General features: G+C 47.9%; 1 protein-coding gene across 1 annotated transcript in view; it reads right to left on the reverse strand.

Annotated features, from left to right (window-relative positions):
• Positions 1-23,256, reverse strand: part of NXN (nucleoredoxin) — a 51,213-nt gene extending 27,957 nt beyond the window's left edge. Inside the window, exon 1 of the mRNA XM_062623463.1 lies at positions 22,884-23,256. Coding sequence (XP_062479447.1) covers positions 22,884-23,201 — 318 coding nt within the window. The 5' untranslated portion in view covers positions 23,202-23,256. The remainder of the gene's footprint in view (positions 1-22,883) is intronic.
• Positions 23,257-24,661: the final 1,405 nt, after the last annotated feature.

The raw sequence follows: 24,661 nt of genomic DNA on the forward strand, positions 1-24,661 counted from the left end.
CAGGGGAGGGTCAGAAACTGCTGTGGCGCAGAGCAGAGCCAGCCCCACTCCTCCTCTGCCCCAGCACAGCAGCTTCATCTCTGCCTTACAAAATGAAGTCCTAGTTACACTGTACACGGGTGCCAAAAGCAACAGCTTCTGCCCTACCTCAAAAAGGGCTTTTTTCTTATGAACAGGGCAAAATACAGGGGATTCAACACAACCATTTCCCCTATTCAAGGGTCTTCCATTTTCAACCCTGCAGGCACTTCTGGTGACGAACCGACTCCACTTAATTCACTAAATACCTAAAGCATGGTCATGCTGCAGTACGCACGCACACCCCGCATGAGTGCAGTGCCTTTACTCCCACAGATACCAGTCCAAAAATCCCACTTCCCAGCAGTACACCCCTCCTGTGCCCTTCCATAATGGGATTAATATTGTCCAAAGTTTCCTGGAAACTTCTCCCTGCAGATTTGAATCTGGGATGCAGATCAGGTAACTCCGGTGAAAACCTGCACAAAGAATGACAATTGAAGACCCTGAAATCCCAAAGGCTGAACCCAAACACCATGCTGCCTCTTACCCAAAGCCTCCTTTGTCCTTTCTTTACTCTTAAAACTCTATTGGATGATGCTCGGATCTAAAACTCCTGGGTTTCGGATCTGTACCACCTTCAGCAAACACCCAGCAGCAGCAGAGGGATGTGACCTGAGGGGCACCCAAACCCTGTGCATTTAATGCCACACCTGATGCAAAACCCTGCCCTCAGAGGTGAAGAGCAAGTGACCGATGAGAAGCCTCATCCTCAGGGCCTACCTCATTGCGCTCTCGTTCAAAGAGCTCAAAAAACTCAAGGCAATCAGTCATGAGCTCAGATATTTAAGGAGGAGTTTGGGGAAGGGTGCATAGGAAGCAGGAAGCATGAAGCCAACTTCAAGATTCAAGAGAGTGGGGACATGTGGGCTCCTATTTAACAGCTTCTTCCAGGCAGCCCACTGCATCATCCATCTCTATCTTTGACCACCAAGAGATGAAAACAATTAATTTATACTCATTCCCTGCTCTTCCTGAGAAGTTACAAGAAATAGAACTAAAGCAAAGATCAACACTATACCCCTTCTCAGACAATATTTGCCTGACCTGGACTTTCTCAGCATCCCTTTTATCTAGCAGAGTGTTTTGGCTAAAGCCTTGCACAGGAAAGCCATGTGAGCTGGCTAGTTAAAAACCTGGTACTTTCATGTTTGTACAGCCAGCTAAGCAGCACACTACAAAGCCTTTTATCCCAAGTCTCTGCTGACAAGCTAGCATAGTTAAATTACAGAAAACACCCAGGAATTAGGATGCACAGGGAAAAAAAACCCAACAAAAATCTAAACCTCAATTCCCTAGGTGGGAAATAAGGGCTCAGAAACACAGGACTCAAAGAAAAGTCTGTCCAAAATCATCCCAAGATTAGGGGGCAATTTGTATTACAAGGGGAGAGCAAAACCATCTGCAGATGCAGACAGACTCCCTGTTTATCATTTCCAAGAATTAAGCAGGTCCAGAGGTGGAGACAGTGATCTCCCAAAGGTGTATCTTCTCCCAAACACCTGCATTTCCAGAAAAAGTAATCTGAAACAAGCACCTGTGTGCTGGTGACCAGTGCAAGTAGCTACAAGCATAAGAAGAGATGTTCTTCCCAGTCATAGAGGTACAACACAGGCACCAAGCAACGATTTGACGTCAACGGGGCACATCAATGAACAACCCGAGCTCCCAGGTCGCGGCAGAGTTCACACGCTGCATTGTGTTGGTTTACATACTGTGTATGCAAGAGCCTGGAAAAATCCATCTTCTTTGTCATAACAAAGCTTAAGGTAAACAAAAAGGCAAGGTCACACGTTATTACCCAATCAAACAGGCATGTAAAGGAGAAAGAATGCACTGACCATACGCTTGCTCCTGACTTTTGCTGTTCTTGCGTGAGCACACAGGCTGTGTTAAGCCCTGCACAAAGCAGATGCAGGAAACTCCCCCTGCTCCAAGAACAAACCTTCTGCTTCTGAATAAAAAGCAAGAACTTTGTAAGAGAAATCAGCTTTTCACAGTTTTTGCATTGCTCTCCCCCACCACACAGCAGGCAAGGAGCATACCTTGTCCTCCCTGTAGACACACACACCCCAGGGGCTAGGCAGCTGGAAGAAACACCCAAAGCCAGGAAATTCCCATGCCTGTAGAAACCAAACCAGAGTCAGCTGATTTTTAAAGCAGCCTAAGAAAGAAGGGAAAAGCCCTTCTCGGGTAAGCTCTTGCTGCTCAGTTTGCTGAAGGGCATCAGGACAATCTGAGCCAGCAGCTTCACTGAACACTTCCAAGCTCCGTCTGGCATGCTGGCACCCAGCCTGTGCCTCTACTCTTGTGCCAACGGGGACATCCAGATGCATGGGACCTGAGTTTGTGAAGACACGAAGCAGGAGGGAAAGACTTAGCAACTTCTACAGAAAGATGCCTCTACAAATAGCACAAAAAAATTAATACTTTCCAAGTCTGCACCTGCACGAGTCCCACATTCTGTTCTGAATCCCAGGAAATCAACAGGTGGCAAATCATTAAAGCCTCAACAACATTATTTCAGATCTGCAAGCTGAAGTATCTTGCCACATCCCTTTTCGCCCCCTGTGCAGGTCTAAAGGAGGGCCACAGGGAAGATTTAGCATTGAGTTTTGGTTACCTTTGACTCAGTTCACAAGAATATTACAACGTATTCCCCAAGGGAGTCCATAAATAGCAAAGGATTTTGCTTTAATCCCCTATCTATTCTTATCTCAATAATATGGCACTTGAGAAAGTGCTGCCAAAACACAGATTTATGGCAAAGCTGAGAGTTTGCATGGCCAACATATGCTCTAAAAGCTCTGTATTCTGAAGAATAAATGTCTCTTCTAGGATATAGATGGCTTTTCAGTTACTGAAGCTTCATGCAGATACAAACCTATTGTCAGGATTACTGGCTCCCTCCCCTACCCCAGGTGAAAGCCATGTTTATACTGACCTTCCTCAACACTAAAATCAACTGCTTTCATTGGGAATTCCTGCTGGTACCACCACCAGAGTCTTCTGCTTGCTTCTCATTTCATTACTAATACTTTATATTATGTACCAGCTACTACGTTCCAGACCAGCTTCACACTTCTTTGCTGACAGTGACCACCATCAAAGGGAAATGAACTATAAAAACTTGCTGACCAAAAGGAAAAGGACTATTAAAACTAGAGCTGATGAGTGCTACACTCATCACTGCCACACTGGAGCCACAAGGGCCGTGCATGCTCTTAAAAGCTCCTGGGAGAATCATGTATTTAAAAAAGCCCCACAAATCCAAACAGCAGCAGCTCTGCAGACAGCTTAGTGCTGCTGAAACTTAGTTTTTGTAATGGAAATGCTGAGAAGCACCTTAACCACAGAGTCACTGTAACAGGCATGCGGCTGTGAGGTGCTGCCCACAGCCTCCTGCCCACCCCAACAAAGTTGTTTTTCCGGAGAAAACAGCAGTCCTGGATCACAGCCACTCCTGGGCAGGACAGGGCAGTTTGGAGAGGCTGTGCTCAGTGTTTCATGGAAGGGAGGATGCCAGTATCTGTGAGGCATGCCTCAGCGGCACAGCAGTGCACAGAGATGCTCCTCTCTCTGCCTGCAACCTGCACCGGCAGGTCAGAGAGGGAGAACAGCAGCAAGGGAAGCTCAGTGAGGTTGTATTACAAAAGAAATCCTGGTAAGGAAATAAGGGGAAGGTTGGGATCAAAAGGATGGTGCTACATCCTGAAAAATTATCTTCTGCTTTGCAAGCCATATCACAAAACCAGGAACAAAAGTGAAAAGGGAAGCAGAACAGGCAGAAAATTCAGCCCAAGTGGGTGCTAAGTGCAAGCAAATATATTTTGCCCAGCTGAAAAGTCAACGTATCCACTCCCAGAGGCACCACAGGGCTGTTTCCTACTCACGTTCCCCAGGTGTACTTTTAAATTACTCACTGATGGGGCTGCACACACCTCCCTTGGGAGCATAGGCACGTATCCTGCCTGCTGCAGTAGAGCAGAGCAGAGCAGCTCGGCACAGCAGCAGGGCCAGGGAGGTGCACACCAGGTTACAAAAAGAAATACAAAGTCATTTCCTACAAAGGAGAAATGCTGTACCCTTGCTGAATCGCTATTGCTGGCTACACACCCTTTGGACACTGGATACTTGCAGACAAAACACAAAACTAAGGATGCTTGTTTAAAACCCACAGGTGGACACTATGATTCTATTAAAAAATAATACAACTGGCATTAATTCTAAAAACTTCCCACCACTGGGACTGAGATTCCAAACCAGCACTGGGCAGTGAGGCCAAAACACACTCAGCGCAGACGCCTGCAAAAGATTCCAAGGGAAATTAGTTATGTGGGTTTTATAATAAAAATAAAATAAAATCCAACGTTTATAAAGGAAAAAAAGAGGCAGATTCCCTAGGAGGGAGTGCTGTGAACACCCTCTGCGGGTGTTTCTTGAGGTGGCAGGGAAGGGGCTGCCTTGCCCCCACTCAAGCCAGAGCCGCACCAGCTCCCGGGCTGGGCACCAGCTCTCCTGTGACAGTGCAAAGGGAAGTCTCCATCCATCCTGTGCCAAACCATCAGCTTCAGAGAGCTGTGGGCAGGGTGGGATGAGCTCCTGGGCTTCCATTACTGCTTCTCCCACCACCACACTCTCCAGACAAGGACACGGTGGGCTAATGCTGGATTAACAGAAAGCCCCGCCTTCCCTTCTTCTTTCTTATGTGCTAAAGTCAGCCTTATACATCAACTTTTTTCCCTAAGTAATTTTTTTGTAGCTGACTCACATGGAACATCTGCCAGGAATTTCTGTAATTAGTGAATTAGAGCAAGGTTTTGCCTGTGCATGCCTGACAACATCTGCTGACTGAAGCGAGCACTGTTCAGAACCTTGCACAGCCCTGGAGGAGCATGGCTGAGCACAGCCCTTCCAACAACACAGCCGATGGGGCTCTTCTTGCCAGGCTGATATGAAACGTGCTGCTCCTCCTGCAGAGAGCTTTGCAGCTCCTAATCCATGTTTTAAGAGCAAGAAGATAAGCTGGAACAAAGTCCAAAGGGTTCTGGAGAAGGAAGAGGGATGCTAGCTGCCTCTCGATTTCACAAACCTCTTGCTGGAGCATCCCTGTGACAGCATCTGCAGCTATGTGCCTCTCCATCAAGCTGCATAGCTGCAAAGCCATTGTGCGTCACATCTTCCTAGAGACAGACAACGGTATAGAGTTCTACAAAACCACAGGAAAAATAACTTCCTCAACCTCTTTATTTGATGGACACAGGAGCTATTTTGCAAGTGAGACTCCAACACACAAGTGGTCCAACCTAAAAATCTAACACAACCCACGTTAAGATAAGCCAAAAGCAGACATCTGGCATTAGCAGTTTAAACTACACACAAGGTCCTTCCTGAATGATGCAGAAAGCTCTCACTTTCTGCTACAGGTCAGAAATAAAAAACTAATTACCACCTTCAGGATAGAGCCATTCAACCTTCTCCTCATTAGGTTTGCTAGAGAATGATGCCTGTACCCTCTGCACACAATCCCCTACTCACTCAGTCCTGTAATTTATACCATATTACATCTGAAGAGCTGCATGATGAAAATATTACAGTTGCCAAGCCCTGAAAAGCTGGGATGTGCTGGAAATAAGTTTTCTCTGTAGCTTTAATCTGGTCCACTTGCATAGGGTCTTTACAGCATGGCCACATACCATGCGTGCATATAGCCCTCACGCAGTTAGTACTGAGAACAGAAGATGCTGAACAAATGAGGAATTACTCAGTTTTGGTTTTCAACTGGCTGTTCATGCACAGAACTCTGCTTTGTTCACACTTCTCATGTGCTACTCTAAGGCAAAACTGAAGGCATCTTGCCACTGCAGACTGGGATACTTCTCAAACAATAGTGAATTTGTTTTCATAAAATCCTAGAGAACTCGATTCACAGCACCTCCAGTTTATAGCTGAAGAAAACAGGTACAGAGAAGCTCTGGGCATCCAGTTCCAGAATGAGCTTACAACTCCAGTTTTAAAAAATAAACAGCACTGAGCACTGTTTTACATGTTTGACATGCAGCTTCCCATGAGATCATTTGCAGCAGGAGCACTCAGCACTTCTGCAACTCAACCCTCAGCCTGGGGACCCAGGAAATCAAGTCACTCATTGCTGCATGAAAAGCAATTTACCCGGCGCCATACATGAGCCCTGCGGCAGATGCAGAGCAGGAATCCTGTCTCCTTAACCATCACTTTACCCCTGCTATTTTTCCATGACTTGCCTCACTCCCTTCCCTCCAAACCCTGCATCATGCAGGGCAGGGGTCCTATGGTCCTACACAACCTCTGAGGACAGAAGTGCCATGGAAAAAACCATATGTGATCCCGTAATTAGAAACTGCATTGTAATGCATACAGGGGGCTGAATTAAGGTTGCAGAGGAATACTGTAAATTAGATGCACATTTCTTGTTCCATTTTACTGCCTTTTTTTTTCTTTCTTGCCCTCCCCCTTATTGGGCTTTGGCTGCACTTCAGATTAAGCTCCTAATAAGGGTTGGAGTTGGACGAGATTTTTCAGCCCATCAGATTGCAGCCATCCAAGCCATTGAACTGAGATTCAAGCTGAACTTGAATTTTCAATAGTTTGGCCTAAAGGCAAGGGTGTTAACAACAGACCTGCCAACACCTTCTCTATGAGAAATGTCTGAAAACATGTCTGCACATCAAATGCTGCTCAGGCTCTGGTAGACAAAAGCCACAAAGCTAACATCTCGAATCCACAGCTAACTTGCTCGGCCGGTTCTCCTGTCAGTGAAGCTCATACATTCTCTCTGAAAATGCAGCAAACCTCTATATTCTCTCTAGGAAAATGGGGTTTCCCCAACAACCCGAAAACCTGCAGCAGTTTCATTATGAGAAGGAGAGATCAGGTAAATCAGGTGGACAGTTAGGAAGCACACACACACCAGTTCACCAAACATGGTCTACTTCAATGATACATACCATGAAGATTAATGATACCACAGTGAAATGTGTGAAGAGGCAATCAGAAAACAGTCGGTGCTGTAGCCAGCTTCTCCTACAAGCAGAAGAAACTATGCTTGGGCTTGCTTTTCCTTCCTAATTTTTTTTTGTCAGTTCTAACATACTATTTTTATTAATCTACATAATAGGATTCTACAAGTTAGCCTGAACCCCAAAGCAAGGAAGATAAAACTGAAACACATCCCCTGTGCCACAGGAAGCAGCCTGTGGCCAAGCAGAGGGCATGGCTGCAGGAAGCAGGAGGGTGGGTTTCCTCTCCTGTCTCCCCTCCTTATGAACTGCATCCTGAGCACACCAGCCACCAAAGGCAGGACCTGCTGCAGGCTCCAGCCTGGGCAGACCCCAAACCACCCCAGTTTTGAAGCTATCCTTGCTCCAATATAATTTTTTGTATTCCCTTTTTTTTTTTTTTTAGCTAAAACCTCTGACTTCAGCAGTCTTTACTAAGGCAAATCCTGCCTCAATGTACAAACCTAAAGCACATCAGGCAGCTGAGCCTTTCACCTTCAGATCACTGCACTGATGGAGGAGGGCTTTAACCGAGACCACTGCCAGTACCCTAAACAGACTTTGATTTGGGTGTTTTAAATGCTGAAGTCTATTTTCTCAAGGACATGAATGCTTCAGCTTCCCTGCCACCAACACCTTTTCTATGTGATATTTCTAGCATGGTGGGGCTGAAGGGAGCCATGGATGCAGCCAGGCAGCATTGGGAAGGTGCTCTTCTCCCTTTGATGACAAACAGTAGAGAAAAGGAAGATGGTTTTTTGAAGTGCTTCCAAGGGAAAGTAACCCAGCTACAGTGCCTGGCAGGGCATCAACGGCAATGGCAACTTCAGCTCTCAAAGAACAGAAATAAGACTGGAGAAGGGGGTGGGGAGATCCTGCAGGAGCCAAGGTGCCACTAATCCCATGGATTGTTTTACAAACCCCAGCTACTCTCCAATGAAATTATATCCTCTGCAGAAAAATCATCTGGCTCCAACCTCTTTTGTTAAGTGGAGCGTAAACAGAATGGAGCAGAGCTCATACCTGAGAGGCAATCAGTCTTGGACAGGCTGCGACAGGGAGGAGAGCAGAGGGATGGCAGCCAGACCGCTGGGAATTTGCTCTTCTCGGATGGCTGCTGCGGAATCTTTGAACCCCACCAAGCAAACAAGGCTCTTCCAACACAACAGGCAAGTGCTGGCTGAGCTGGCACAGTGCCTCTGCTCACTGTGAGGAGAAGGAGAGCACAGGGAGAAGAAGAGCAAAGCAATCACTGCAAAAAGGTCTGGGCTTGATTAAACTTATTTTCTTTAGTAACATTTAGTTACGCAAGGAGGGAAAAACCCTGCAGTGTTCTTCAGTGGATCTTAACGGGGAGCTGGAGTGAGATTGTTCATTCATCCCATTAGCTGAACAACAGGCACTTGCTCACATTGATATCCATTTCTCTGTTGGTAGGTGTAGAAACAAGAAACACTGCAATCCTTGACTAAATGCCAATTCCCAACTTTGAAATCAGGTATCTGGCAGCAATGTGTCAGCATGGTGTACTCTTCATGGGAAGTACACACTGGTTCATATAGCTTGAAGCTCTGAATGAAGCAAATGCTTTTAGTAATGGTGCAGAAAACCAAAACAGAACTGCAAGAAAAGGGATTGCCCATGCTCGTGTGAGGCAGGGGGTTTCCTCTGTATCTCACTGTCCAATTTGCTCAGCTACAGAATAAGTTTCATTTCTTTTTACAAGGTTCACAAGGCAATCAGCCCACTGTGCCAACACCCCACACATCACCAGTGGGCTCTGCCCGGTCTTCAACTACTGCTAGCCTGATTCTAATCCTTTAACAAGAGGAGGAAAACAGCAGGCACAGCACCATCCTGTGCACAAGCTGCTCAGAGCTGGGCACTGCCTCACCAGCTGCTGAGCTTCAGAGCAAACATCCACATGGATGATGATTCACATACACACACCTTCAGTGCCGGCATGCGCAGATACAACCTCCTGCACAAGGCTGGTTTATCCTCAGGGCCAGCAAATGCCATGAGAGAAGCTCACACAGAACAGCAAAGGCAAGACACAATCTCTAACTGTGCTAATTACTGGAGTAATTAGAGAATTAAAGTCCAAACTAAATACCACAAGGCTGAGTATCAGCAAAGAACCACTTTCCCTCCCAGGAGCCGCCTCTCACAAATGACTTCCCTACCAAGAGCCACCCGTACTGAGCCACCTCCATGGGTCTGCACAGCCCTTTCAGCAGATGACAAGGAAAATGTCAGGAATTTTTCTTTTCAATAGATTTGACCTTATTTTCTCTTCAGAGTGGCAAGATGAAAAGCCATTTCTATTGAGCAATTGAGTTTTCCCCACAGCAGGCACGAGCTGGCACGTTCTGAGCAGTTTGGTATTTCAATCCCAATTATGTAAAATAGTAATTGCGGCACCTAAGGGTTTCTCAGCTCCCTAAGAGGAAACACTTTATACATACAGATTTTCCTAGCTTTACCACTGCATACTTAAGATGTGGATTGAGGGATGAATCACAACTTCAAATTCTTCACTAATAAGCCTGGCAATCAACACTGCCACTTTCTGGCAACGAAACCCTAAAAATCCCTGATCTCCACCCGTGGTGTCATCTATGAACAGCGATGTGATTTATGTCCCATGGAGCACTCCTGTCCTGCGACTCTTTCACTGCGGGAGTAGCTGGGTAACAGGATTTGTTCTGGATAATCCCCTCTCCGGACCCGAGAAGAGGAAGCAGCCAGACATGCACCCAGCCAGAGATGGCAGCCACCACTTGTATACAACTTATTCTCATGCAGCCACATGCCAGATATAAATCACATCTCCAGCTTCAAGCCTTGGGAAGAAAAGGCAGCATCATGAACACAGAAAGGAGGTGCGTGAGCTCTGTGGACTGGCATCAGGGTGATGGGCATCCCCATAATCAGGCAGGCAGATGCCCAGCCTCGAGCTCTCAGCATGTTTTAACATGGGATAAGATGGCCACACAAAGTGCATCACATCATGTGGAGCACAGCTGTGGAGGACTCCACCTGCCTTCCCCTTCCAGATTCCAAACTTCTGTGCCCACAAGGTGGGAGGCATTTCCGCCAGCCCGGCTCGTCACTGCATGCCAAGCACCCACTCTCTCCCTATGGAATGAAGGGGACACTTCCTTAGATAACCAGCTGTAGGTAAAGACTGTCTCTCTCTAATGTGTTTGTCTGAACATGGCCCAGCACAACAGACCTAGAGTCACTGGTAGGGCTGTAAGCTCTGCCAGGGGGTATTATTTTAATAATTAGAGGGATGGCCACAGAACTGGAATTTGGTGGCCTCTTAACCTAGAGAGTTATTGGGTTTTATGCAGATGACTCCATTTTTTCATCTGTGAAGACTTCAGCAAATCCTCAGTCAAACAAAGAGACAAACATCAAAAAAAGGACATTGGATGCAACCCAACACAGAACCGCTGCTTGGCCAGACCAAGCCAAAAAGCAACATAAACTGTGCAGGGCTCATAGGGTGGTGCATTTTTAAAATGAAGTAAAATCTGGTGCCTTACTGTGATTCAGAGATGGGCTGTTTGGAGTACAGTGACTTTCCAGGTGAGGCACTGCTCCCTGCTCCAGCCTGATGCTCACACCTCTCCACCCATCCATCCATCCATCCATCCATCCCTCCATCCCTCCATCCATCCCCATGCTCCTCCCACACTCACCACCCCGCTGTGAGATGTTTCTTCCCAACCTACCACGTCACCATCTTTCCATCTCTAGACCCACCAGTCCCACACAGCCAGTGAGGACATGCCCACAGGGAAAGGCAGGGACAGCCACCTACCCTTCTGCTTCACAACATGGCAATTAACTGGCTTGAAAACTGCCTCTCTAGGCAAAAACCCATTCTGGGAGCAACCAGAGTGACAGACATCTACTCTGTGCACCACCTAGGAGATAAGCACCTTTTGCTAAGTGGGGCCCTGGATGTTCCTGGCATGCACAATAATTAAACCGTCTGTCGGGAGACACAGTGAATTAATGCAGACAGAGGTGGATAAAGGAATGAAATTGCTCCACTTCAATCCCCACAGCTAAACAAAAACTAAACCAGGTCAAACCTGGTGAGGAAAAAGTAGAAGATTGAGAAAGATTCAAGAAATCTTGTTTAACAATTGACTTTCCCAGCATTTGCCAAAACAGCAGAAAACCAAAGACAGAGAGCACCCAAGCACGCAGTGAGCGAGGATCAGGCTCCCAAGAGGACAGAAAGGCATGAGGGCATCACGGTGCTGGCAGGCAGGAGCATGCACAGGACAACCATCAAGAAAGCACTGCAAATGATGTGGTCTGTGGGTCTTCGAAGACAAGGGGGAAGCAAAATTGCTGGGAGAGCAGCTACAGCTTTTTCCATTCCTTTAAAAAAGAAAGAAGTCAAAGCTGTGCCATACGTTAGCACTTAAGTAGTCTCTGCCCTCAAGTTTCCCACCATCTGTACGACACTCAGAAACTCCCCTACTCATTTAATTTATTGCTGTGTGCCTCCGCCAAAATCAAAGACCTAAATATCAGTAATCTTGGTGGGAGGCATCCAGCTGCTACAACCCATTACAGGAATAGAACACACGGTATTTGTGCAGGCTTGCACTTAGAAAGCTGGGCAGCAAATCTTCCTAGGAAAAATTTCCCATGCTTTCAGGCTCGCGGATCAAGCTGCAGGTATTAAGACCTTTCCCCCTTCTATGTCTGTGAAATCCAGGGCTTAGGACACAAAAATGGGTCTTTCCTAACCCTGGAACAAACCGATTTTGAAAGCACGCGGCACTATGGCGGCAGCAGCGGGGGGCAGCGGCTGGCAGGGAAGCAGAGCACAAGCTCACGAGCTGTGTGGGGCTGGAGAGATTGGGCTGCTCCGGGGGAAATGGGGAGCTGGGACCTGGGAATCATGGTGGCAGTGGCTGCTCTGGTCACTCACTCATATCCCAGACCTCTCTCTTCCCAGGCGCCCTGCCCATCTGATGAAGACAGCAGGACTTCGCTAATGCATGCAGCTATTTGCAAAGCTCCTGAGCACAAAGATTACAGGGAAGAGCTCATTACAAGTAGCCTGTAATGTAACAGCAATGAGACCTCTGACAACCACAAGCCTGAATTAAGAAGGGAGCACCCTAAAAAATAAGCTTGTAGAGTCATCAGCCTCTCAGAAGGAAACGAGCTCCCTGCCCTCTTAAAAGCACCAGATATCAGTTGATAAAAGAAGCGCATTCCTGCAGGCTAAACACCCAGGAAGTACTTGCAAGGCAGGACTTGTAGCCTGATTTGCTTTGAGAGTGACAGAACAGCACTCAGAAAAACTTGGGGTGGGGGTAGGACATTTCTAACCCCCGGTGACCTGTTTGATGCTGAAATCCCATCAGAAACAAGTACGTGCATAAGGAGCATAGTGCTGCTGTCATCCAGACCACAGGCTGGATTTGGAGGGGTAAGCAGAGGGACTGGAGGCACCATGGGCCCCAACACCTCTTGGACTCAGTTGTTTCTCAGAGGTTGGAACAGTCACACAAAGGAGGTTTCATCTGCTTGACAGCTCCGACGGCAAACCTGGACTTTGTCTCCTTCCCACAGAGCTTGGTTCATTTCAAATCTGTTTTACCCTTGCTGTCTTTCTCTGGGCTCCCTTTAAGTTGTCTTATTCCTGCACACAAGAGAGGAGCAGCCAAGCCAAGAGAGGACAAACTGGGACTCATGGTGTGGCCTCGACCCTCAGTGAGGGGCAAATGGATGCTGAACTGCAAACACATCAGACAGCCCACGGCCAAAACTCCCTATGCACACCTCAAAACCAGCACACAACCTTTTTACTAGCAGTGAACAGGAGGGGATGGAGCTGAGATCCCTGGCAACACTAACGAAAAAATCACTGTTTCTCCTTTTTGGGGTAGAAGCAGAATAATCCTTTTGAACTATCAAAGTGGGAGAGAACTGACATCTGTTCAGATTCAACTGCTTGGGTCTCGCTGTTTCAGCTCCAACTCATTCCCAGCGGGCAGGAAAGGTCTCTAGCTTTTATTCAAAGGCATTATCTTTACACAAGGCCTTTCAGCAGAGGATTGCAAAGAACCTTACAGACATTTAATTGAAACTTACGACCTGCCCCAGTGAGGGAGGGATTATAAACAGGGCCCAGCTCAAACAGCAGCTCACCAGCACAAGCATCTCTTTCTCCTGTATGACCAAGGCATTGGGCTCAGTTGCAAGAGCACAGCAGTCCCAGTCCCAGCCTCACCTAGCCACTAAATAAGCCCTAAATAGCATGGAGCCTTTGAAGAGCTGTCAGAGCAGAGACCAGAAGCGCACTCCAACAGGATAGGGAGGCAGGGACCCATCTCCACTGACCAAGCCACAGCAAGGAGACAGGTCCAGCTTGTGCCTGAGACACAAACCCATAGTTTGTTACCCCTCTGCAGTTTAAATACTATACATTTCCAAAGGACAGCATTACCAGTGACCAATTCATCCCTCCCTAACAGCCCTGGGTCAAAACAATGGAAAACCACTTTTTATTTCCTCCCACTTACCTATGGGGTGAGACTTTTGCCAGTTGAATTAAATCTATTTAAACAAAAGTAAATTCAGACATCTGCCTTTGCATAGTGTCAGCTGCAAGAAATGAGCTAACATCCAGATGCAGTGGCATGTCAGGATTAGCCCAGGCTGGGGCAGGAATGCTTCCATGTATGGAAAAATATTGGAGCAGTGAAACCATAAGCTTGGAGCAGAGCAAAGTGAGAGGCCCTGTCAATGAAGTCGCAGGCTCAGGTTTAGAGGATTTAGCAGCTCAGATCCGCCATAAGATCCTCAGCACATATTACAATAAATTTCACACTAGTTCGAAAAGGACTCCCATGGCAATGCTGTGAGTTGTGAGGGTGAGATCCTACACCCGTGCGTTTGCTCTGGAAGCAGGGCTCGGACCGCTGGGTACCATTAACGCTCCCCCACACTGGGCACAGGCTTGGGTGTTGATGGAGAGGTTCTGGCGAGTCCAAGGCTGCTGCTCACACTCACCTACCCCTCAGCGTCTGCCTTCTGCACGGCAGGATTAGTGGAAGCCAACTCGGAGCTGGCATGTGGGACGAAGAGGTGGCAGTTCAAAAGGAAACACTGAGCTGGGAGCTCCTGTGTGCTTCTGCCAGCATCATGGCGTGGGCAGCAGTGCTGAAGCATGGGGCAAGAGCCCATGCAGTGTTCTCAACTGGCCCAGCACAAATCAAGAGGGCTCATTTGTCAGCATCCTGAGTTAACACTAATGAAGTAATGGCTATGACTTCATCTCTCCGGTGGGAATCTCTTGGGAACGAGGGAGAACTAAAACTGCTCTCTCCGGCTCACTCATGCAGTTGCAATTCATTTCAGTTGCTTTCTACTCTCTTCTGCAAACATTACCTAATTCTCACCCAGATTCTTAAATCCTTGCACTGAAACATAAAACAGTGCTCCCTTCTCAGCTGTCAAAGCCCAGCTTCGCAGACATCCCTCCTGGCAGGATCTGAACCCTGGCACTGGCTGCATTCCCTTCCGGGGGGAGCCTCACCGAGCATCCACTCGCATCTGAGGATGCCACCAGCTGTTTTTTAAGCCTCAGACATGCAATAAAAACCTGGTAACTCTTGGCAAATTCATTTTAAATAGGGACCTTTGCACCTTTTCTCTCTTAAAGCATTTTAAAATCAGGCTGGATTTAGCCACAGCTGCAAAGACAGGCAAAATGTCACCGGAGGACCCTGGAGTTTCTCCCCCTGGCTGGCCAGGACAGCTTCAACTGCTGCAGACCTTCATGGGTGCAAAACACACACAACAGCTCGGAGAGCAGTCAAGCCTTGCCCCCAAGCAGCACCAGGTTAGGCTCACTACCTTCCTCATTACAAGCCTTCTAGGTTTGCTCTGCTCTGGGTTTGCTTCCCTGCAACCCCACTGAAGATGTTCTCCCTTCTCTCACCATTCCTGGTGTCCACAGTTGCAATGGCACCTGTGATTTTAAGCGAATCCTTTATGAACCAGATTCTCCCTGCTGCTTAGGCTCTGTGCACCTCCTGCTTGGGCAGGGAGCCAGCACCCCTGCACCCCTCAGCATGAGCTCCCATTGCTTTGTTCTGAGGCCAGAGGGGCTTGCTGAGCTCCAAGCAGGGCCTTAATCAGATTGCAGAAGTCCTGACGCAACTGAAGCAGTCAGTCACTCACACTAAATAAAGACCACAAATTCTTTACATATTAATTGTTGGTTGCAATTGTTCACAGTGTTGAAAGACAGACATGAGAGTACGCAGAAACCATTCCTGCATTTTTTTAGTTCCACCCTTCCATTAACTGCGCACTCTAAGCCAAATCGTAAGACACTACATTTTCTTTGGAAAACTGAGATGATGAAAATGTGATCAGCTATCATACAGGATGCTCATGTTGTCATACGGAATACTTGTGTAATTCACTATCCCACAAGAGAATTTAATACGTATATTTGCTTATTCATCAACTCATCCTGATCCCAGTTTCTCCACTGGCCATGTCTGTACCTCATGACCCAGAGATTTAACTCTAATTGTGTGTTTCACCCATAGAGAAGAAGCAGCAGTTCCAGCCAGCATGGAGGAAGCTGCCCTGCAGAGGTAGCTCAAGACAGTGTGGGAGAAAAACCCTCTCCCCAGCTGATCTCCAGATGGGAATGGAGTGGAATTAATGAGCACAAAGCCCAAGTCATAATGAATCCAAGCACCCTGCCCATGCTGGCATTACTCCCCCCTTCCCTAATAACTATTATCTGGAGATGGCATGAACACAAAGTGATCTGTCTAGAAAAATGTTTCAAATGTATCGTACATTACGCTGTGATGTGCCATGGAACCAGTTTAGAGAATGCATGCAGCTATAAAGTCCTGACTACTCAGTATTCAACCCAGCCTGAAAGCTCAGGAGTCAGGTTGTTATCTGCTGAAAGCGGGGGGCCCTGAAATGATCCGTGAATAGTTCAAAGCTGCACTTAATTCAACATCTCTACTTTCAAAAGCATAAAAATCACAGATTCCTGGGGTGTGTAAGCTTTTTAAAAATTACAAACTACTAACTGTCAAATCAAAGCAGCAAACAGAAATCCCCATGGCTGATAAGACAAATAGTTGCATTTTAAAGAGTAATTAAATATCAGTTTGGAATATTTTGCTTGGAACTTGTCTCCCTGATAAAAACCGGGGAGGGGAAGGAGGAGGAAGCAATCCGTGCGCACCAACAAGCTTCTCACCAAGCAAATGCTCAGGCAAACGCTGCTCAAACTTGTTTTCTTGAACCCAACATTTCAGCCCACTGTGGCACAGCCTCCCAATATGCCCTCAGTTTCCCTATATCCCTAATACTTCACATCAAAACCCTAGCAATAAGGAGCAGACAATTGCTACGTTGAATCTGGCTTGTTGGGGAGGAGGGTGCATGGGGCTGGGGCAAGAATCCCCCTGGTCTAATCACCAAGAAGTGCAATATCTTCTGACTTGACTTAGATTAAAACCATACCCCAACTTCCATGCTGGGAGCGCTGCTGAAAAAAACAGGAATGCAAACAGAGAGCTCTACCCAGATGCAATTCAGAAGTGAAACCCTACCCCAGCCGCATGAGCTAACCCTGCCATACGCTGCTTTGAAACATTAAAAGTATGTCCATGAGAAAGGATCAAAAAACTCCAGCTTCAAAACGCCCTCCACTTTCTCAAAACCCAGACCTGGCAACAATGAACTCACAACAGATTTCACACAGACTTTCTCAGTACTAAGGAATAACTATAAGCACTGGTACACAGGTTCATTTTGAGCATTAAACAAGGAGACAGCCTACTGCATTTTAAACTGTTATCAAACCGCTTGAAGAAGCCACCATCCAAAGGCAATGCAAACCTCATGTCAGTTTTTGGGGCAGGATTTGCAGAGCTCACTCCAAGACCCAACTGTGCATGACCAGCCAAAGCTCTCACTGCTTCTCCCCACTGCCAAGTCAGGAGGACTTGATAAGGGAAAAGTATCCAAAGACTTTCAGAGCAGGCCCTCAAACATGGGCAATTCCCAACTGAAGGATGCAATAAGCAACACAGCAGACAACACATCAGCAATACACTTAAAATACTAATTCTCCCCTAGGGACACTGCTTGGGCAGGTTTGGATACACAGGGAAATCCAACCTCCAAAGGTGCCAGAGATGCTTTTGCAACTATTGCAGGCCTAAGACACAGCCCCCGACTTGCCGTCTACTAATAGCAGTGTATGCTTACGAGGATTAGGGTCTTGGCATAGATGATTGCTAACTGTATGGAGGATCACTGCAAAGCTGTAGAAAACATACTTAGAAATAACTGGGAAAAGTGGCATCAACAAGAATTAGACAGTGTTTTGGCTTCACTGTCATCCACACAATGTGGAAATACTGAATAGCTTATTCCTCAGTCATAGTTCACTGTTGTACTTCTCCAAAATGACACAGAAATAACACTCCATTGTTTTGCACTTTCTTTTGTAGAGCTGTTACATGTTCAGCTCCTGAAAGAATGCGTTTTGGGAGAGGAGCTGTGCACTGATTACTTTGAAAAGTGAGGTTGCATGCTTAGTTCTGCAACCTGAGAGTAACGAATGAAATTGTCAAGCATGCATTTTTAAAATGAATGTTTTCATTTCAACATCTGGATTAAGATGCCACAATGAAAAACAGCACACGGGCTTCTCTCTGCTCCTTTCATACATCTCCCACTCTTATGTTTCAGAACCAGTGAGTTTCAAAGCAAACAAAGCATCAGTTGGTGCTGCTAATGCCTCGCTTCTTACTCAATAGCCTTATGTCATGAAAAGACCATATTTTTCTAATCTACATCTCCATGAGCCAAAGATTTCACATACATTCCCACCCCAGAAATACAAAGTCAGGAATACAGCTGAAAGTGATTACCTAGATATTTTTATATGATGCAACTCAAAAGCTGCTTCAAGTGATTTACAAAATTTTCTGGTAAGACAAATCCCACATCTGTGCTGACCACTTGTCTCCCATATCTCAGCAGATGGCGACTGCAAATGGAAAACTTACGAGTCCCTGAAAATCAGGGCGTATCTGAAACCATAATCAAGGGTTTGAGGTTTCCTCCCCCCCACAAAAAAAAAACATGTAGTCTCATTTAATGACATTTCTATCTCCTCCATGCGTTTCTTGCACAAACTACCTACAAAACTAGTAGCTGGTGTCCTGTTAGGAGAGGCTCCCACAGAAGGCAATGTTTTTAAGCAGAGGGAAGGAAAATGCTCTTTTCTTGGGAAGGTGAAGGGAAACATAGAACATTATTTAAAAAAAAAAAAAAAAAGGGTATTTGTTGTAAAAGACTTCACAGAGATATCTGCAGACACAAGAGGCTTGTTACATTTCACCCATCAATTAAGACCACTGTCTTAATGTGGTGCTGAGGAAGATGTACTCCCAGCATGGAAGAGGGGCTCTTCCAACTCGGATCACCCACCATTGTAGTCAAGCCACTAAAACAAAACTCAAAACTACCAATTTGCTCCCTTCCCCCTCCTCACAGCGAGACAGAACAGAGATCTTCACACACAGAGAAAGATCACATGTCTCTGCTACACAATCAGCGAAAGACACACTTCATGTGAACATGGGAGAAAAATACATACAGCAGGGTATACAAATCCAACTTGTAAGACAAAGAAGGACCACTAATCCCAGCCAAAGTGTATTTACCAATGTGAGCAAAGAGATCCTCAAACTGTTTTCACATCCTTGCCTGAGTAATCACAGGAACCTAATCAACATGTTTTCCATTTATTTAAAACCAGAGCAGAAGCATTTCAGCTCCAGAGGGAAACGGGTTTGCCTTCCCAAGAAGAATCTGGGCTACACATAAGCAGATGCATAAACGTAAGGGAAAACAAACACAAGAGGCAAAGCACAGACCCTACACCACTGCGGCGCTGTGTGGATGCACCAAGTAAGTGTAATTGGAAAACTCAAGATTAAAAAGAATGAGGGAGACAACTGGGCCAAGTAAGGAGCAAGCAAAATCAAAGGCAAATAAACAACTGCAAAAGATAAACTGCTCCTCTCCCAGTGCAGGCCCCCTTAGAGCCTCTCCTCCAGCACCCTAACCCTCCTTTCTCTCACTACTACATGGACCCATATGAGAGGACCCACTTGACAGAGAACTGACAGTAGGCACTTCTCAGAATTGACAGTAGGCCAATTTATGCTATTTTTTAGCAGAAACGACCAAGAGGTCCCACAACAGCACAGCAGGACAACACGCTCCTGCTCACCTCCAAAAGCCTGCATGGTGTAAGCCTGCAAACAGCACCTAAATTCATCCTCAGTGTAGGCAGACTGCACCAGGAATGGTCTAGAGCTCAGCAGGAGAAGCCTAGGATCCTTCCTACAGAGGGGAGGGTCCTGCCCCGTCGTGGCGCTGGCGGACATCAGGCCATGTAGACAGATGGAGACTGTTTACATTACCGAGGTCCTCAGTAGTAATCAGGAATTAAAGCTATTATTAAATCAAATCTCCAGAACTTGAGCAGATGTTCGTGCAGATAACAACAGGGTAATGTTAAACCAAAACCCCAAATGAAACAAAGACACAGAGCAACATCTCTCCCTCACGTTCTGCTCAGCAATGCCAAGCATTATTGGAAAACAAATCAGTTATCAACAGTTACGTATAGCTACCCAGGCTGAACAGCTTAATTGAGGGCTGTTTATCACAAGGTAAAGGCCTCCAAACTCATTTGGCACATTATGGCTTTGTCCTTGAAAAATAACCGCAGTAATATGGCTGGCTGTGCCTCAGACAGAGGCATAATGCCATCATCCTCATTAATCAAAGGCTTTCCCCACATCCAGATGTTTGCTGACTTGTACTGTTTTCTTTTATTACTGGTTTGGAGACAGAAATTGCTATATGGTAAAGTTACTCAAATTCAACTGATCGCTGCAAGATGCACAGACTGTTATGTCCTTGGTAACTGCACCCCAGCATTATTGAGTTACTGAAGCATTCAACAAAGAGTGGCTGTTTTCTTTGACAACTCATACTCATTTCACCAATAACCATAAGAGTAAGATGCTATTTTACTTTTAGGACTGTGGGAATTTTACTGCAAGCCTAGAAAGGAGGCTGGTTTTTAAGACCTACACTTGATGCTCAGAGTTTGGAAGAAGAAAATGTAAAAAACCACAAAGTACACCTGAGAAAGACAATGTGCACAGTGATACGTGTTTCAGCAGGAAAACAGGACTGTAATAGCCATATTATTCAGTAATTCTGAGCAATAAAAGTGATCTACAGCCAATATGTGATAGGAAGCCATCTCTCCCCAAAGCTTTCACATCCTCAGTAGATAAGGTAACCAACCCACAATGGGAAGCACCGGCTGGAAGGGACCTCTGGAAATCTTTGAGCCCTGCAGATACCAGCACCAGGCCCTGCCAGGCACAGCTTTGCCCAGCCAAGCCCCAAAACCTCCAAGGACACTAGCTCCACAACCTCCAGGGGCTGAGAGCTAAAGCACAGAGTTCAGCTCCCTACCCGATGTTCCCCTCTCTACTCCGTATCTCTAAGATCCCTTTCTTCCCTTTATCTATATAATTCTCTGGGGTTTGCCTCCCATCAGATTTAGGAGTAGCCTTCAGTGCACAAGAACCGTAACTGAAAAGGACTGCCTACATTTTTCTAATGCTTTTGTTTTACAGTAAATTAAGCCCAGGAGGTACCGAACACACGCTGGACATTCCCAGCCTCTGCTGGCACGTTTCTGAAAAATAGAAAGTCTGTGCTTTTTTGGAGAGTCAGGTCATTAACCCAACTATGTAAAAAACAGCCTATTATACAAGGGAACTTCTAAGTGCCTGAACTACAAGTTATAAATCTCCTGTTTAGAAATCTGATATCCTGACATAATTGCCCTTATAACTTACAAATAGGTTCTCTGTTATCCACAGATTAAGCTTCCTCCAAAGCCATATCACATCTGCTTAGTTTTGAAAATATACAGCACGAGCTTCAATTACTTTACACTCTGCACAAAAATAATCCTGAATCTAACTCAGAGCTTCTTGAAATAAGAGTTTAAGACCCCATAATCTTTTTAGTTCATGTTTTCTTGCAATCTAATAGATGGAAGTACTGGCTGGCATGTAAAATGAATGCCACCACTCACTTCTATGATTTCTCAACCATTTAACTACATTGCAGTGGAATTTTTAAAGCAAGTATGTCAAGCAAAAGCCCCACCACCTAAATAATCCAAAAGGTTCTGTAGGGAAATGGTTAGCTACTAATTGGAACCACAATCTTTTCAAGTCCCTGTAGGAACAGGGTTTGTGTTTAAAGAAACTGGAATTAAACTGTAATTTCTCTGAAGGACGAAGCTTCTCTTGCAACTCCCCTTTTTAATGAAGCTGATCTCAGGCTCCAACCTGTGACCACTCATGGAAGCTCCCACTTAAAAGTGTCTGGACTTAAGGGACAAACTGAGGGCTTTCAGCAGCATCCTTCAGGTACACGGCATTAAACATACAAGAGCTTTTGCAGGGGTCTAAGTGACCAAAAACCTGCAGCAAATGAGGAAAGAAAAGCCATATGGGCTTCAACCCACACACACCTCTTCCCAGCAGAAAGGACATCACCCGGCGCAGCCCTACGACAGCCAGCTTTCCCTTAAATGACTCCTTTGCCTCATTAACAGCCCGAAGTGCCGGCAGAGGAGGGTTCAGAGCCACGACCAGGAGGAAACTGTCCCTTTCATCCCGACACAGCCTCGCAGATCCCATACACGGGGTATGCCCGAGGGGGCTCAGCCACCCCCTGGCCCCGACTTCATCCCAATCCCTGATGAAGCAGAGAGTTTACCAAGCGCTGAGACAATGCCCGTCCACTGCGCTCAGATCAGCAGCCGGAAAGACGCTTAGAAACGGCACTGTGGGGCACCATCTTTTTAATTCGTACTCAATAGCTGACAGAGATTAGGTCTGTAAAGAGGGGTTTGTGCTTGGTTCTTTTAAACTACCAACACTGCGAGGTTGTTGGGATCGGGAAGCCCAGCCTTTGCCTTCCTGCCCCTCACAGCCTTCCTTGCCTGGGTCTTACAGAGCGCTTTTTGTCTGTTATCTGCTTTTCAGATGAAACTCTTCGGATGAGGAGCTGTAACTTGTGGAGTGTGTGCTAAATAAACAGCAAACGACATCCCACAGACTCACCCGGCAGCTCCGTGACGAGCCGGGCTCCAACTCGCTCCTCAACCACCCCGCAGCTGGACACGGCCCCCTTCTGTGCCCAGACCCACGCAGGAGCCCACGGGCACCCTGTCCACGCCAAGGCCCGTTTCCCTCAGCCCTGCTCCCACACTCCAGCCCCGAGGAGCGGCTCCTCACACCCCTCACCCACCGTCCCCGCTCCTCTGAGGGGACCCCCCCTAAAACCGACACCCCCAGGCCAGGGTCCTCCCCTCCCCTTCTCGCATGGAGCCGGCGGCATCTCCCCGCCCGCTGCGGCGCGCAGGCCCCGGGAACCGGAGGAGCCGGGCGAGGCGGCGTCGCCCCGCAGGACGGCGGCCGACACCCCCCAAGGCCCGCTCCGGTTCTCCCCGGGAACTTTCTGGAAGGCGCCCACCGCCACGCGGCCCCGGCCGAGCCCCGTCGGACCCAGACAAAGCCCGGGGCTCCCTCCCGCCCCGGCCCGGCCCCGCGGTCTCACCTTGCGGTGCTTGTCGGCGAAGGGCAGCGCCAGCCAGGGCATGGCCCGCACGGCCTCCTGCCACTGCTGCTGCTCCTGCTCGGCCGACACGAAGACGATCTCGAGGCGCTGCCCCCCGGCCGCCGCCGCCTCCCCCCTGAAGCGCCCGTAGAAGGCGGCCAGGCTGGCGCCGAGCTGCGCGCAGGGGCCGCCGAGGCTGCAGCCGAAGTAAAGCCCCACCAACGAGACCCCGCGGGCTGCCAGCGCCGACACCGCCACCTCCTCCCCGTCCGCGGCCACCAGCACCTCTCCCAGCACCTCCGACAGGGCGCCCGCCATCCCGCCCCGCTCCGCTGCGCTCCCCGCTCCGCTCCGCCCGCCACCGCCGCAGCCCGCGCCGGCACAGACCAGCACGGCACAGCCGCGACAGGGGGCGCTGCCGCTCCGCCCGGCCCCGTGCCCGCCTCCGCCTCGGGCAGCGCCGCCCTGCGCCCCGCACGGCCCGGCCCGGCCCGGCTCCCCGCGGCTCCCCATACGCGGGTTGGGCCAGCCCGGCCCTCAGCGCCGGGGTCGGCAGCGTTCAGGCCGTGGGCCAAGGCCCCGGGGGCCTCACCCAGGTTTCAGCCCATCCAGCGCCCGGCTGAGGGATGGCAGGAGGGATGGTGGGGGATATGGCCGGTGCCCACCTGGGCAGGGGAAGGCCTTGCCTCACCGCGCCGTCCCGCTGCCATGGTTGAGGGTGAGTAGCTCGCCTTGCCCCGCACAAAGGAGCGGCTGAGGGAGCTGCGGGTGTTTAGTCGGGAGAAGAAAAGGATCGGGGGGGACCTTATTGCTCTCTACAAGTACCTGAAAGGTGATTGTAGTGAGGTGGGGGTCAGTCTCCCAAGTAGGGAGTGATAGGACAGGAAGTAACGGCCTCAAGCTGTGCCAAGGGAGGTTTAGATTGGATATCGGGAAAAATTTCTTCCCCAAAAGGGTGCTCAGGGATTGGAACAGGCTGCCCAGGGCAGTGGTGGAATCGCCATCCCTGGAAGTGTTCACAAGCACTGCAGATGAGGCCCTCAGTGACATGGTTTAGTGGTGGCCGTGGCAGTTCTGGGGGTTAGCAAGGGTAGAGCAAGCTTTCACAAAGCCTGCAGAACTAGAGCATTTTCCTTCTTTGTTTTCAAAATCCAGTGTAAATGTAATGTTTACCCTTATCAATGGCAGGCAGGAAAATCCTGAAAGCCAATCCAGAAGTGTAAACACGAGGAAATTTGGCTGCATTGAATTACACCGTCTGGCTGGCTGGAATACAGCAAGGAAATAAAGCGTAGACGGTGACATGCAAACCAGGCTTCAAAATGTGTTTGCTCTTGGCAATCAAAGTTTGTAATCTGCAAGCCTGCAGAATTCACTGTGGCTCAGCTACCTCGGACTGATGTCTGCGTGTCCATGCTGCAGATCCCGACCTGCCTGTCCTCACCAGAAAACACCTCAGCATGCAAACACGTATTCTCCACTCTAACACACCAAGAAACATGTAAGCGTGAACACAAAGGATGGGTTTGGGGACTGAAGTTTGGGGGTTTTGGTTTGGAGCATCCATATGTATTCTACAGAGACGCACAACTCCATGGGCACTGCAGAAATACAGGGGGAGCAAAGGCTGTGCTTGGGTTGGACACCTCCGTGTACTGCTTGCAAGAGCCTCAGAGCAGCACTCTTAAATCTGCTGCTGAAAAAGACACCTTTATTTTTACAACATGTCCTTATTTGGCTTTTTGTTGTTGCTGCTTTCAGTTGTACTGAAAATCGTT

The sequence above is a fragment of the Pezoporus occidentalis genome, unplaced genomic scaffold (genome assembly GCF_034315485.1).
Source record: "Pezoporus occidentalis ecotype Australia unplaced genomic scaffold, CSIRO_AGI_Poc_V1 ctg253, whole genome shotgun sequence".
Lineage (NCBI taxonomy): Eukaryota > Metazoa > Chordata > Aves > Psittaciformes > Psittacidae > Pezoporus > Pezoporus occidentalis.